The 16,634-nt window shown below is 35.4% G+C and overlaps 1 protein-coding gene across 1 annotated transcript; it reads left to right on the top strand.

Annotated features, from left to right (window-relative positions):
• The first annotated feature begins 7,340 nt into the window (after positions 1 to 7,340).
• On the top strand, positions 7,341 to 11,624 carry dusp12 (dual specificity phosphatase 12). Its single transcript, XM_056244656.1, has 6 exons — positions 7,341 to 7,628; positions 8,048 to 8,161; positions 8,245 to 8,363; positions 8,521 to 8,608; positions 8,929 to 9,112; positions 11,450 to 11,624. The coding sequence occupies exons 1-6, from the start codon at positions 7,363 to 7,365 to the stop codon at positions 11,597 to 11,599; spliced, it is 921 nt and encodes a 306-aa protein (XP_056100631.1). The 5' UTR covers positions 7,341 to 7,362; the 3' UTR covers positions 11,600 to 11,624.
• Positions 11,625 to 16,634: the final 5,010 nt, after the last annotated feature.

The following is a 16,634-nucleotide window of genomic DNA, read 5'->3' as shown; positions in this document are numbered from 1 at the left end:
ACTATAACACAGATTTGTACTTTTTAAGGTAAATTAAAAATATACTTATGTTAATCAACATTATGCCACAAGTCCTGTCAGTTGAGCTTAACTTGTATCAAACCAGGAATATTCCGTTAAACTATTAGACTATTGCCTGTTTGTAATAATATTCAGCTTTTTTATCTGATCGAGTGAATTGAAAACCTGTTTTGAGAAACAACCTTCCTCTTTGCTCAACTGATCGTATCGAATAGATTGTGTGTGTTTGGGGGGTGGTTCTCCATCTGTCAAACACTCATTAACAGAGCCCCACCATGTTTTAATCAGTCCCTATACACAAACCACGCCCATTCACACACACACACACACACACACACGAGTGAAACCACACTGGCTTCAACAACGACATATATCATCAATCTCACAGGTCATTAATCTCTGAGCACAAAGGCAAAACATGCTGCAATTTTGGGGTGTGAAACCTCTTTTTGATGCAGACCAATTCGACAAATCACAAAATACAGCGTGTTGATCTGCTTTAAATTTTGTGTGCTGTACTGCATAAAAACCATGATTGCAAACTTCTTGAATTTTATACTTATTAATTTGGTTCACAGCTATAAAAAAACATTAATCACTATATTTTATTGCTTTTACTGGTAAACTCAGACGTCCCCCTTAATGAGGGACCTCAATGTTGTTGCACACTAACTTATTTGTGTACATGATAGTAATTATTACATTCAGCCACTCAAGAACGTGTAAGACAAGAAAAGCCAAACATTTCGCACTTCAAATGAGTTATTAGATGAATTTGACTTATCGAAAACTCGAAAACTGGGTTAAACTTTATCGGAAGTTAATCCACAGTATCATGTCAGAATATCACATTTCCTCCAAATGCTTTGTGACCGAGCGAGAGAAAGACTTAAGCAAGAGAGCTGGAGCTGACCTCCAGAAAGGACTGCCAGAATTACCTCACAAGAGGCGTCTTACTACTCTTTCGCCACAGGATGTGCGTCATAAATCTTACTCAAGCTGAATGACAGAGGAGCTCATGGGACGTGACCCGTGACATACTGATCAACACATTGGTGCTAAACTTAAGCCAACATGCACGACCATGAAGAGGAGTATAAAATATATATCAAGGGAAGTGTATTTGGGGAAACCATTGTAAAACCGGCAAATGAATAGGTATTAAAAATTGAGGTTAAAGGTTTGTAAAGAGTGCATGTCCGAATCCGATGACTCGGATGAGTTTCTCAAGTCTTGATTTTGATTTTGGCTTCTTGATTGGCTTTAATTTGTTGGTTTCTAATAAAATGTAACTTGAATTGAAATGGATTGATTGATTAATTGATTGATTGATTGAAACTAACATAGCCTATAGAGATACCGAATTTTTTCCCAAACTATGGAAAACATGAGAATAATAATGAAACAGTAATTTTGAAATCAGTCAATAGTAAATGTGAAGTGAAAGTTCTGTCAGCATGATCATGGGACACTTTCTCCAGTGTCAGTAACGTGTTCAAAAATGCATATAAATAGAAAAGAGGAAAGAACAGCGATCAAAAAATAGATTACACAATGGTTAAATGAATCAACATAGGCAAATGCAGGAACACACTTGGCAATGAAGCTCTCGTTTCTTGAAGCACCGAAATAGAAACAGCTGAAGTAGGGCTACCCCGAGTGAACTTTAAAGAGGAAGCAACAGGGCAAAATCAATTGTGCCTCAAGAACGCACACGTCTTGGGCTGCCAGCTGAGGAGAACTAATGTTCTGATGCGTTCTGCTTCAGCTCTGCTAGAGTCATTTGAATGAATAACAATCACGAGCACTGCAGGGAGGATTCAAGTACGCTGCCAAGGCCAGGTGCATCTGAGGAAAGGTAGTGTAGGCTAGAGGAAGTTTTATTGTACGTACAGTTACCACAAAAAAATATTTGGACACTTCAGCCACAAATCTTTGCATTACATAACATTGTTTAACTGTAATTTATTTTAAATAAATATAGCACACTTTTTAAGCTAAACATTTCACCTAATCATGTTTGAAAAGATTAAACAATTGATTAAACTAACTTCCTTTTTTGCTGGGTAACGTGTAAAAATTAGGTGGGTGAGTTTAGGGTTTTGTGTTAATTTTAACAAAGTAAATATGTCAGAAAGGTTAGCACAAAGATGTGTAAACATGTTAAATTAACACATTATGTGCTGTACATCACTGCACACATTGTTAAAAAAAGTACATAAAATCCTAAACAAAACATTAGCATTTGACAAAATTATTGTAGAGGCATTGGTTGTTTAGCTTATACAAGTCTAGAAGTCTCTTTGATGCTCAAGAAACTTTTCTTTTTATTATCAATGTCTGACTGTCTACTCCTCCATCTTTTCCACAGCATAGGAGTAAAAGTCATCAAAATAATCTTTAAAAAGCCAACACAATGTTTTTGTCCACCTTTGTGAATAAACAAACTTCTCCAAAGATTGGTTCCTGTTCAGAACTTGACTGACAACATCAGAATGCTCCCTGGTCTGCATGCGTGTCCACAAACACAAATGTACTCAGTCCTTCAGAGGAGATCCCGGTTCCAACACTATATATTAGAGAGAGAGAGAGAGAGAGAGAGAGAGAGAGAGAGAGAGAGAGAGAGAGAGAGAGAGAGAGAGAGAGAGAGAGAGAGAGAGAGAGAGAGAGAGAGGGAGAAAATTCCATTAGTTCAATTTTTTTACATTTTTATTATTATTTTTACTAAAACTTAAGAATATATATATATTTGTAAACAGCTTTTTGTCAATTGCATTTTTCAAACATTTCAGATGAACTAAATTAAATTATGCCAGATTAAATTTGAATACTTACATATGCTAAATTCTGTCCAAAAATGCTGAGATCCGTAGAGAGAAAGACTGAAATTGATGTTTTAGCCCATTTCAGCTTGTCTGCAGTGATTGGGGTCCTGTTTGAGACAAATACACAGTAAGACACATGCAAGAAATCACTGAGTGATGATCGTTCTCCTTCCAGTCGTTAACCCACCTGTGCGCTGATACTAGGACCTTCCTGGTCAGGTGGGACTGCAATGGTAGAGTCTTCTGCCTAATAAAATATCAAAATAATGTAAATATATATATATATATATATATATATATAGACTTGAGTTGTTAAAATGCTACATTGAATGAATTAGTGAGAGTTTTTAACTGCAATATTTACCTGGATACATTTAATCTGGTGAGACTGAACATAGAAAAGGGTCCATCTTCTGATTGGTTCATTTGCTGTGTAATAAATATAATGTTAGACATGATGTAAGCCTATTTGATATAAAGTTGGCCAATTTTATAGAGATTTTATAAGATATTGTATGCTACCTGCACCAGTGGCTCCAAAATGCTTATCGCTAATGCTAATCATTTTAGCAAACTTATGTCAAGACAATATATATATATATATATATATATATAAAAGATTTCAATTACAGTTTAGGCTTACCTCAGGAATCTTGCTAGACGTCACTGGCGCTTTGTTGCAGTTGCCCTTTTAAACACATACAAAATTGCAGTAAACATCAAATTCCATGAAATAAATAATATATAATACGTTATAGTTTGCAAATTAATGCTAAAACTAGAAAGGTGGCCGCTAGCCATAAAACTTGTTAGCCAACATACAATGTTTTCTCAACAGTGGGCCAACATTGGCTAGGCCTAACCAAAACAGAATTCCACATTAGTTAGTGTAAACTAAGCGTTGCGCCTTGGCGTATTTTAACAATTCAATAATCTAAAAATACAATTTAATAATCTAACAGAGTCTGTAAAATGAAACGTTAGCACAGTTTACCGTGGCAAAGTTCGTTACTGCCATGTTGACGAGTATAATGTTAAACTAGGGTGCACAAACCTGTCAACACACAGATGTTTTTTACCTTGCTTTCTGGTCTCTCTCTCTCGGTGAAGTGAATTCCGTCTCTTCCCCGGGCCAGACACGAACGGCGCGGTCCAACAAGACAGTCAGAACCCAGTAATATTACACTGGATGTTTCGGCGCGACACGAAAAAATCCAAGACAGTGTATAGTTATGCGCTGTTATATTTCTGACGTACTCCGAGTCCAAGCGCTCGGGCTATTTCTGACAAACAGGTTAGCATTTTGCATTAATGGTCCGGTCGCTTCAATGTGTCCAATATAGAAAGCCTCTGACTGTTATAGACACGCGGTGTAAGGCAAAAATTAGGAAATAAAAAGCACGATGGAATGGTGCCAGTCAGAGAGACCGTTGCGTCAAATACAGTAGTATACTGCAAATTTAAAAAATACAGTAAGTCTCTGTATGTGGTGTTTGACGTCACAGAAAATTCCCATGAGGCAATGGAAATCACAGTTATTTACTGTAAAGAGAAAAAGCAGTATAATACTGGGTGATTTAAAGTAAATAACTGTAGAAATTACAGAAAAGTCTAACAGTGAACTATTATTACAACTTATATTAACTGGTTTCTGTTGTAATATATTTTAACATATAATTTATTCCTGTGATGATAAAGCTGAATTTCCAGCATCATTACTCCAGTCTTCAGTGTCACATGATCTTTCAGAAATCATTCTAAAATCATTTCTTATTAATGTTAAAAAAAAGTTTTAGCTGTTTTTTTATTTTATTTCTTTTTTTAAATCATAATATACTGCCATTCAAAAGTTAAGGGTAAATAAGATTAAAAAAGAAAAAAGAAAAAAATAGAAACTAATACTTTAACGCACATTAAATTGATAAAAAGGACAGTAAAGACATGTATGAAATTAATAGATATTACAAAAAAGTATAAATGCTGTTTTTTTTAACCTTCTATTCATCAAATAATCCTGGAAAAAAAATCACAGTTTACACAAAAATATTAAGCAGCACACCTATTTTCAACATTGATAATAATAAGAAATGTTTCTTGAGCAGCAAATCAGCATATTTTAATGATTTCTGAAGGATCATGTGACACTGAAGACTGGAGTAATGATGCTGGAAATTCAGCTTTTACCATCACAGGAATAATTACATTTTTAAATATATTTTAGCAAAAACCAGTTAATTTAAATTGTAATAATATTTTAATATTTAATAAGAGAGAGAGAGAGAGAGAGAGAGAGAGAGAGAGAGAGAGAGAGAGAGAGAGAGAGAGAGAGAGAGAGAGATACTCAGAAATGTTAGTTAGTTCTGAGAATGGTCTTACACCATTTGTTTGCAGACTTGTTTTTGATAGCTGTTTTTTTTAATTCAGTATTAAAAATGCATTTACATACATTTTAAGTAAATTAACAACTGACAAGAAAGCCTAACGTAAGAAAGACCAAGAGACCAGCTTCAACACAGAGCAGCAGATCTTTGGCTGAAATGAGAAATAGTCCAGATTTCAACAGTCTTTCCAATTCTTCACAGAATTGGGTTTCTCTGAGAAAAAGAAAACCAGTTCTGACAAAGGACAATATGTGACACCTAGAAGACAAAACTAAAGCTGGTCTCTTGGCCTAACTATGATCATGAATACTAGTAGTGAGAAATATAAGTTTAACATTAAATGCATACATATTTATGTAAATGCAATATGCCTTTTTGTATGTGCCTTTTTGAAGAATCATTGAGTGTAAATGACATTTCATGGAAAATATTGAGTCAAAGAGGAACTTTTGACAATGATCTGTACTAATCATTTCCTATCAATGTCCTGTTGCAAGAGCAAAGGAAGAACTCTTAATGTCTCAAGCAATCACAAAGAGTGCAGGAGAAGGTCCACACAGATGTTCATAGGAAGCATCAGTCCTTGCATTGCTTTAAGCTCTTAATCCTAAATCTGCCTTTGTGGGTCTAGACAAATCGAAGATTCTGGTGCAAACTTCTAATGTTCTTATCAAAATCAATAACCCTAATCATCCCATGACAGTTGCTTACAAAAGAAAAAAGAGAACAATGTGTGTGTTTCTGCTGATTGGGGATTCATGTGATAATGTACAAATGCTGTGCATCCCAAGAAAGACATACGTGCAACAGGTTGGGCAGGGATTCTGCATGAGGGACCATATGAGGCTAAGTTGGACTTGTCCTGAGAGGACCAGTCAGATTAAAGCACAGGCATCTGCTCTGTATGGGACAGTGACTTGTTTTTGTGTCCACCAAGATCACATCATATGCCATATAGAGAATACTCCACCATCATGCTCACCGAATACTTCTAATCCCACTGTAGTCTATAATATCTCAGTAAATTTCTGAGAAAATACGAAATGTTCATGAATGACTAAGACAGTTTTTTAATGCTTTATGTATGACATGCTATAGGCTAGATGAGCAGCCATTTATGTAATTGAAATGACAGCATGTGTCTGACATGAGGTGCAGTGGACTGAATTTCTTCACTCCTGTTTAAATGTCATAGTCTTGGCTTTCATTAAACACATGCAGGACAGCCGAAAGCCTTCCAAAAGGGCAGAAATAGAACACACCATGGGAACTCGATGCAAAAAAAGATTTAAAGCTCAAATAAAATCTAATACAGCACAGTTCCCTGAGTTAATATTGTAAGGTACAGCTCTATAAATTCTCTTTTAAACTGCTTTAGTAATGGTTCTACAATAAATCAAGCCTGTGTTCTCAAGGAACTTCTGGCTGAACATGCTTTTTAGTTTTCTTTTTCATTCTAAAAACAGAGCAGACTGTAGATCAATTTTAAGTTTGTAAGAGTGTTTCTGACTTAGGGTTCCTTTATTTTATTTTATTTTATTTTATTTGCTAATGTCAATTATATATGCCTATGTTTAAACTATACTTTTAAAAAGTGTCCCCAGAAGCTACCTTAATGATTACAAACTCAACTGAAGTCCACAAATGAAAAAATAACATGAATAATGTTTTTTTTAAATTGTTTTTTTTTTAACAAAATAAATCACATAGACAGGAATGACAAGACTTAAACAAATAACACCACGTTTTTCCATATTGGAATGTCAACGAAGTATTTATTTCCTATTAACGCCATCTAGAGGCATCGTGAAGCCATAATATAACAGCGTTCTGTCCGGAACTAACAAGTTATTTTTGTTTCCCACGGACTTTTTTATTTTACTGGACCTCCATCTTTTTCAGCAACCTGCAAGTAACACGTGAGTTCAGTAGCGTTGATGTTTACATTACAGGCATAGCTCTAGAGCTGCGGGGAAATACCTTTGAATTAATCAAATCTATTATAATACTCTCTTATGAATTTATAAAAAAGTTTAATAATAACCCTGGAAATGTAGCAGTAACAGAGACGTAACGTTAGTTAAGAAGTTACACTTATTGATATGAGAAGTGTTGTTGTGTTTACCCAGTAAACCATGATAGGAGTGGAGGCTGGACTCTACATCGGATCTGTGTCCGATGTGAAGGATCCTCAGAGCCTGACAGACGCCGGTGTAACACACATACTCAGCGTTGACTCAGAGGAACCTGCTGTGTCTGCTGGATTCGACACGAAATTTGTCCGAGCTCTGGATGATGCGTCCACAGATCTCCTGAGCAGACTGGATGACTGTGTCAGCTTTATACGTGACGCTCTCAGCACACAAGATGAGTCCAAATCACCAGCAGTTCTTGTGCATTGGTAGGTTATAAAAACTTTTATGATTAATTACAGTATATAATACATAACAGTGCATTCACAAATGTAATAAATTGTTGATGTTAATAAAGTAAAATGAGTTATATTATCTTATATATATATATATATATATATATATATATATATATATATATAACTACTGACCTATTTAGCATAATGTTTATTCATAGGTATGCAAGTTGTAAGAAAGTGTTACTAGTGTCTTTTCTAATATATATATATATATATATATATATATATATATATATATATATATATATATATATATATAAAAATGTTTTTATTAAATATATTTATAAATATTATATATATAATTGTTCTATTGCTATTTGGCTATTTTATTTAAAGAACCTGGAATTCAACTTTTTTTTCTTGATATTTATTTGTTTGATTGTTTGCAGCCATGTTGGGCAAAGTAGAAGTGCGGCAGTGGTGACTGCTTACCTGATGAAAACACAACACCTGAATCTTCATGATGCATATTCTAAACTCCAAAACTTAAAACCAGATGTTAAGTGAGTGTTTTTCATTATTTATCCTGTGATTACTCGTTTGTGAAGAGCATTATTATTGAAGAGCGTTCCGCTCATTTTCTCAGAATGAATGAAGAATTTCTGGACCAGCTGGCACTCTATGAATTAATGGACTGTAAAGTAGATACCACAAATCCCTTATACAAACAGTTTAGATTGAAGAAAATTACAGAGAAATATCCAGGTATGGACATACTTAAACTTGCTTAATATATTTGGTAAAAATGTGTTAATTTCAGCTTTATACACCCATAGTTAATTGGTCTATATATTTATTAAATACAGTAATGAAAGACACTTACAAGGGCCTATATTAAAGTCATGTATTTTGATAAATTCAGAGCTCCAAAATGTGCCAAAAGAAGTCTTCGCTGTTGACCCTGCACAAACCCAGAATGCAGAAGCTGTATACAGATGTAGAAAGTGCAGGTAAATTTGTATTTCTTTTTATACACAACATATTTTGTTGATCCTGGAACAACATTCCTGTCCGAAAATCTAGTCTTAACCCTAAACCTACCCCTACCCTTAAGGTATCCCTAATATCAGAGGGAAATGATAGGTGAATAACACTGATGTAGAAGCACCTAACCCTGGTTATAAGCCTAAACTTGACATAAACTGTAAACCTCAAATCTAATTGGTTGATTGGAATGTTGTTCCAGGATCAACAAAGTTGTACTTTTGTGAAAGCGCGACGTTCACCAACTAAAGTATCTTAACCTGCTGTTTTCTTTCGTTCCCAACAGACGCACACTTTTCCGTCACTCCAGCATTCTCAGTCACTGTGTGGGAGAAGGAGCCTCTTCATTCTCTCATAAGAAGACGAGGATAGTGAGCCTTACAGCTGAAAATCAGAGACAGTGCACATCCTTCTTCATAGAGCCGGTGCAATGGATGGAGCAGGCCTTACTAGGTGTTTTGGATGGACAGGTAGTACCTGACTGCTTCACACATCTGGACACACAATTAAATAGAATGATCAAAACGTTGTTCCTGTATGTCCATTTACTTTTTTACAAGTATATTTTTTTAACTATTGGCTTTAATGGTACAATATGTAGGATTATTCGCCACCAGGGGTCGCTAACCTCTTACAATAACAAAGGCGGATACTAATGTCGCAAAGCATTAAGCGGAATTATGGATCTTGTCGTCAAGCTGATGGATCTTTCATGGATGAGTGAAAACATTGATGTTTTTAACGTGACTGTGGTGTGAAGCAGGGCGCGATTGCTAATGATAGACGTATACCAGCGCCACACGCAACACGATTCCCGCGGATATAAAGGAATACGGACATTTCATTCTACCGAACTACACCCAAGCGCTGAATTAATACTCACACAGGTCAGTTTATTAGACGAATTAAACTTGAGGTAATGCAGCGCCTTTTCACTTGCTCGAACCCTTACACTATCACACTAAACGGCATTTGAGTGTGTTGAATGTTGTTAGTTTGGTTGTTTGTTGGCTGTATTAGACAGTAAGCTAGATCAGCATTAAAGCTGCAGTCCGTATCTTTTCCTCTTTGTCGCCATCTCTCTGTTCGAAATCTGTAACTGCAGTGATTCGCGGAATTATTATCTTTACGTGGGTTGTAAATCGGCATGAAACAGCGCGGATGAACACAGTGTTTTGAGGCGAGTGCTGCTGTCAGTCACCGCGCTGTGTGGATACTGTCATACAGAATCACAGATTCACTTTTTGAAAGTTTGACCAACATAAGAATTTTCATAAGAAAATGTCTTCTGAACAAGTAAGTAAAATCCATTTTTGTTCTGACCAACTAAGGGGGAAAAAGCATTCGACATGATAAGCTTTGTTAGATTTAATCAACGCGATTTACAGCAACCGTGCAAATTATAGCCTACTTTGTTCTCAAATTGTTCATGTTAACAACATCAGCATTGCGTGACTAATGTTAAATTTAATGTGTTTTATGGTTAGCAGTGTAGTTCAGAATTCATATTCTCCATAATAGCAAAATGAGAAAGGCACAACAAAGGAAACTCCATAACTGTGTGAATTAAGAAAACGTACTGTTACACGATTGAACTATTGAAATGTCTTACTTGTTCAGCAGAAAAAAGCCGTCTCTTCTTCCGTTTTGAACCCCTTCAAAACACGGAGTTCACGCACTTTTCAAAAGCCGATGTTTAAATCCTTGTATTCGCATGAGACGGTTTCTTTCTCTTTCTCTAGCCACCTTAAATCCGAAGTACGAAGTCTTTTGGGTTTTATAACTGCTGAATCTCCAGTTGACACTGATGATTGTTGTTTGTATCTTTCTGGATGCCATAAGTTTAATTATGTAAAGTGCTGCGAGAAAAGCCTATACATCTAAACATCTCGTCACGCGCAGTATAGCCGGCTAGCCGAAACTCTTTCTTTAATATGTACGGGTGTGAGGTAATGACGCAAAGACATGCTCGAATTTCCCGCGGAAACCCACCAGTACCACTGGAATTAAAATCATTATTACAAGCTAACCGTTTTGAATCTAGCTATGGCAAGCAGATAGTTTTGACCACTGGCAGAATACGTTTTTTTTTATATAATTATTTTGGATTATTTTTAACTTAAAAAAGTTACGGACTGGAGCTTTAAAATAACATACAGATCACATTCTAACTTTTCATCATGTTGAACTACATAACATTGATTCGTTTTATGTACATTTGCTCACCTGTCTAATAAAGTAACATGCAACACTCGCGTCTCTGTCAAGTCGAAGTTAGTCGCGGACGTGGAGCTCTCGCCATCTCGAAAGATGTTGATCTTCGTTTTAGTCCTCTTTCTGTCTCAAAGTCTGCTTGCCATGTTCCATAATGTTTGAACAAAACAACAACAGCATGAGCATCCTGCTAGGCATAACTCAGTTGTCCACGTCTGTCGCCATGGTTACTATGGCAGTACGAGCGGAAACCGAGGGTAACGCGGATATGACGCCATTGACTGGCGACTCCTCACCCATGCTCACACGTCCCGTTTCCTTGGTTAAAATCGCAATTTTCTCACGATTTACAAATAGTTGGAAACATTTGGGATATGTAAGTAATCAACTAAACAAAATATGTAACATTGGCCTAGTGGTTTTTGGATATTTTAGTACAAAAATCCTCCATATTGTACCTTTAAGATTGATAATTGGATGATATTCTATGTGGGTAGGTTGTGGCTAGAGATTGTAGTGGCTATGCCATTTTGTTTCTTTGTTGGTGTTTTTAATGTTTCAAAGTAAAAGCTTTTGTAATATCTCTCTTGTAGCTATTGTGTCCCAAGTGCAGCTCAAAGCTGGGCTCGTTTAACTGGTACGGTGAACAGTGTTCGTGTGGGCGCTGGGTGAGACCGGCCTTCCAGATGCACAAGAACCGAGTGGATGAAATCAAACACATCAGTATATCTGCACTCAAATGACCAACAAATAAAGATCTGTATTGTATGCTCTGAAATCTTTGTCATTGTTAGTGTTTTAAATTGAAATAATACATAAAAACATTTTGTATATCAGAAATACCAGGTAAAAAGACTTGTGCTTTACTTTGATTGTAACTTTGGTTAAATGTTTTGATATACAAGTTTTATTTTATCTACACTACCATTCAAAAGTTTGGGGCCTTTATAAAAAGTTATGCTCACCAGTGCTGCATTTATTTGATCAGCAGCAGTGTTGGGTAAGTTACTCTAAAATAACTAATTTAATAATCCATGAACTGAGTGTGTCAGATAAGAGAGGCATACAAAATGTACAGAGCAGCGGGTGAGGACTGGAGTTGAGAACCACTGGTTTGTACCAGTCTGAACTCGGGACATTTCATACGGATTTTACAAGGTGGTTAATTCATACGAATTTGTACGACTTAGGTCGTACAATTTAGCCACCTCATAAAATGCATACGAATTACCGTGTGATCGGATTTTTTTTATTTATTTTTATTTTTTATTAGACATAACATACAACAAATTACAATAATAACATTACATCCAAACAGATAACAATCAAGAATTTAAGTTTTACAATAAATGAATAAGAGACAAATAAAAATAGGACATTGAAAGAGTAATAATAATAATAATATAAATAAATAAAGGGTATAAGTCTATCTATTATGTAAATAAAATAATGACTTAAGAGAAAGTTAGAAACCAGTAATCGGTATTACTTGAAAGAAAAACAGCATATCATAATTCACATTTCAATTCTTTAGCAAATACAATTGTATCACTACATTTTTTGTTATCGATACATTTGAGAGACTCAGTATACAACTGAAATTCGGCCAAAAAAAACCTTCAAACAAGGATTAGAATTATTTATTTTACTCTTATGGATATGGAATTTACCTAATAAAATCATAAGATTCATCATAAAATTTACAGAAGCAGTTTCTGCATAATCTGCACTACTTAGTAATTAGTTACACCCAACACCGATCAACAGTAAAAATAAAAATAGTGTGAAATTAAAATTTAAAATAACTGTTTTCTATTTTAATTTATTTCAAAATGTAAAAACTGTAATCCTGTGATGGTAAAGCTAAATTTTCAGCATAATTTATCCAGACTTCAGTGTCACATCATTCTTCAGAAATCATTCTAATGTGATGATTTGGTGCTCGAGAAACTATCATTATTCTCATTTGTCCAGGATTCTTTGATTAATATTTCTGCATTTATTAGAAATGAAATTATTTTCTAACATTATAAATGCCTTTACTGTCACTTTTGACCAGTTTAATGCATCCTTGCTAAATTAAAGTACAAATTTCTTTACAAAAAATAAATAAATATATTTATATATTATATTGTATGTATGGTTAATTTAACCAGTTTAATTTTTATTTGGATGAACTTTTGCATTCATAAATAAGCAAAGATCTTACATGTATTGCAAGGTGGGTTTTCTATCCAGTAGGTGGCGACAAATAACTAGTACTGTGCAATTGCATTGGACTACATTTTGCTTGCTATTCAAAATAGTGGAGACTAAGGAGTTCTTGGTTACACCTGCACTATAGATGATGACAGATGATCATCATTTAATGGAAATGTGAGACACTTTGATTTGGTTGAGAAGTACTAGATAGACGTATGAGGACGATATAACAAACCTGGCTCCTGACTTGCTAAATCTGCTTCTCACAAAATGAGAAAAAAAAAAAAATGTAATGCTGCCACAGAATTTGGTCCATAAATTGTCATCATGTACTTTGTATTTGTATGATATGTAGCACTAATTCAGATTCATGGGCATGTAGTTTCCTCTTGACCCCCAGCGCATGTTTGTATGATGTTCATTGAGAGAGTCTGCATTTCACTGTGGGTGGTTATGGCATTGAGTTGTGAAATCCTGTTGTGTTTATGAGGGTCATATCCTCTATGTAATGACCTGAACTCTTTCTGTGAAGTGTGAAGAGTCGCCTGCTGTGTATTTGCGCAAGAGAGATGACATCAGTTGAGAGAGGAGCCGAGTAAACTTAATGTAGGCTATCTCCTCAAAATGATATTCACTAACACGATATATGCGGTTGTTTTTGCGTTTTCAGGAACATTAAATATCAATGTAATGGTAAAGGAGTAGGCTATATGTGGTACACAGATCACATATAAAGGAGAAACCAGGAAAGTGTGCTTGGTCAACCCACTCCCGATGTTGCAATCATGGTCTTGGTTAGAGCTGAGATGGAGGTGTGGAAAAGCTAGACATCTGATTGGTTCAGAGACCCACTTAAGCTGTGTGTGACAGTCTTGACCTTTTCAATAGTAGCAATTTGGCCTTAAATACCCAGTTTTTGTTTATTCTTTCCTTTCAAGAGTATTTAGTGTAAATAACCATTTTTACAGACATGCCATACATCTGGAAATGAGAAAAGATGCTGTTCTTACAAATGGAACAGGCTGTATTGCCCAAACTGTGAAATTGCTATCGGTTAGGTGTGTAAGACTAGTGTAGTGTAGTGTAGTTGTGTAGTTTGTAGTGTAGTTTGCCTTTTATTACTTTGTGTATCAGTCGTAAGACTCTTTTTAAACAGATTTAAAATCAATAGATCAATAAACAATGGTTGTTTTTTCTAGATGTCAGCATTTTCAAAAGTAATCACAGTCAAAATGTTCATTTAACTTGTCTTGCAAATGTAATGACTTAAAATAAAATGCTATGATACCAATATTGTAGACTAACATATGTTAATTGTTTTCAAATGTGGAACGAAAATGATTACCATGCAAGACAAGTATTTATTCTTCTCAGATCAGATGAGTCCGTGTAGCAACACAAACAAGCAGTAGACAGTTTCCCTGCTATTTCTTGCAGATCTATGAAGTGAATGCATTTGCGTAACAACAGTAGCAAACCACATGTGTATGGATCAGATGTTGAGCACATGGATGGACTGTCTTCACTGCTAAATTGGTCTTCTTCAGAGATCTAGATTGCTATACATGAGTTTTTGGTTATTTTTTTGTTTTAATTCTGTCATCATTTACTCACCTTCAAGGTGTTCTAAACCGGTATGAGTTTATTTCTTTACTTTTTAACACACACACACACACACACACACACACACACACACACACACACACACACACACACACACACACACACACACACACACACACACACACACACACACACACACACACACACACACACACACACACACACACACACACACACACACACACACACACACACACACACACACACACACACACACACACACACACACACACACACACACACACACACACACACACACACACACACACACACACACACACACACACACACACACACACACACACACACACACACACAATTTCAAGAATGTTGGTAACCAAACAGTTTCTATTTCCCATTGACTTTCATAGTACTATTTCTATACGTTGGAAGTCAATGGGGTCACACACACACACATAATTGCAAGAATGTTGGTAACCAAACAGTTACTATTTCCCATTGACTTTCATAGTACTATTTCTATACGTTGGAAGTCAATGGGGTGCAGAAAATGTTTGGTTACCAACATTCTTCAAAATATCATCATCTGTGTTCAACAGAACAAAGAAACTCTTGAGGGTGAGTAAATGACTGAATTTTCATTTTTGGTTGAATTATTCCTTTGAGACAATCTTGCATTGTGAATTAGCAGTTTATTCCTTTAACATGTTAAATGTTATGTTGTTGATTGTCTAATCCGATTATGCAGCTGAACTAGAGAAGAGGAGATCTGATTCTCAAGTATGTCTAGCAGATTTCATTTTGTCCATGTGTCTAGAGCCAGCTCTCCTTTGCAGTCTGAATCAAAAACATGGCATGTCTATGATTCACACAGTCTTAACTGAAACAACCTTGGACTAGTTTTAATTGATTTCAGGGGGATTAACCTCTTCATGCCACGTCTCCAAATGCTCCCTTTAAGATGTGTCACATTGATATAACTCTTTCATCCCAAAACACATACTGTAAGTGGCCACATTGCAGCTGCAGAAAATTGAATCAAAGCACATATTTTACAATTGATCTGTTGCCTCTATCTTTAGCAGGATCTGCAATGAGAAGCTTCTTTTTAAACTGCCTGCCTGTTGTATTATTTTCATGTCATCACTGTGAAGCTGCTTTGATACAATCTGTAAAAAGCGCTATATAAATAAAGGTGACTTGACTTGACTTAAACATGAACTATTGATTCCTTCTTTGTCTTCTCTTGTGAATGAGCAGTTATGCAATGTAGTTGTATCACAAGCCAGTAATGTCATCAATTAATATCTTTTTGTGGATTCTTTGATGAAGAGAACATTCAAAAGAACAGCATTTTTTTTTACATTTCATCAGTGTAATTCATCCTTGGAGAGTAAATCATTTCTTTAAAAATGTTTTATTTTTTTTGTATACATGTGTTTATGTATGCAAATATTATATAAAAATTCACCAGTTACACTCAACTAATACTCATTCATGTAATTTGAGTGAAACTTGCAGGCTTTGTGTATTTTTGCCTTTTATATTGGATGTTTTGGTTTATTAATCTTATAGTCCAGTCCAGTTTTTCTTAAGGACTGTTTGATCTGTAATGGAGGATGCGGTCAGTGGAAACGCTCTCAGATCCCCCTGTCCCCCCGAAATTTACTGCATCTTAGTCTTTGAAAGCCAGATTTGTTGCTGTGGTTATTGAGGAGGTAGAAGTCAAAGCCCAGAATGAAATCTCTCTTCTAAAAAAAGGATTTTCTTCTGACACAAATCTTGACTCTTGTGGCCATGACATTTCTATTGGTTTAGTTAGTTATTGTGCTACTACAGTATATTAATAATGATTCAGTATTCAAATCATTCTGAATGCGTGTGTAAAAAGGGGTTCTTTAGGGGGGTCTTTAAAACTCCTTCACCCCTTTTAAAGTGCAGTTATGTCTAAATATTTAGCTATCTGGCATTTGTTTAAATGGCTAAAGAGAC

Source organism: Rhinichthys klamathensis, unplaced genomic scaffold (genome assembly GCF_029890125.1).
Source record: "Rhinichthys klamathensis goyatoka isolate OS25496 unplaced genomic scaffold, OSU_Roscu_1.1 h1tg001043l_1, whole genome shotgun sequence".
NCBI classification, from domain to species: Eukaryota; Metazoa; Chordata; class Actinopteri; order Cypriniformes; family Leuciscidae; genus Rhinichthys; species Rhinichthys klamathensis.
This window is presented reverse-complemented; position numbering and strand designations above follow the sequence as displayed.

Coding starts and splice junctions, on each gene's coding strand:
- dusp12 (XM_056244656.1), top strand. CDS start 7,363: ATGATAGGAGTGGAGGCTGGACTCTACATCGGATCTGTGTCCGATGTG. Junction 7,629..8,047: donor CCAGCAGTTCTTGTGCATTG/GTAGGTTATAAA, acceptor GATTGTTTGCAG/CCATGTTGGGCAAAGTAGAA. Junction 8,609..8,928: donor TACAGATGTAGAAAGTGCAG/GTAAATTTGTAT, acceptor CGTTCCCAACAG/ACGCACACTTTTCCGTCACT.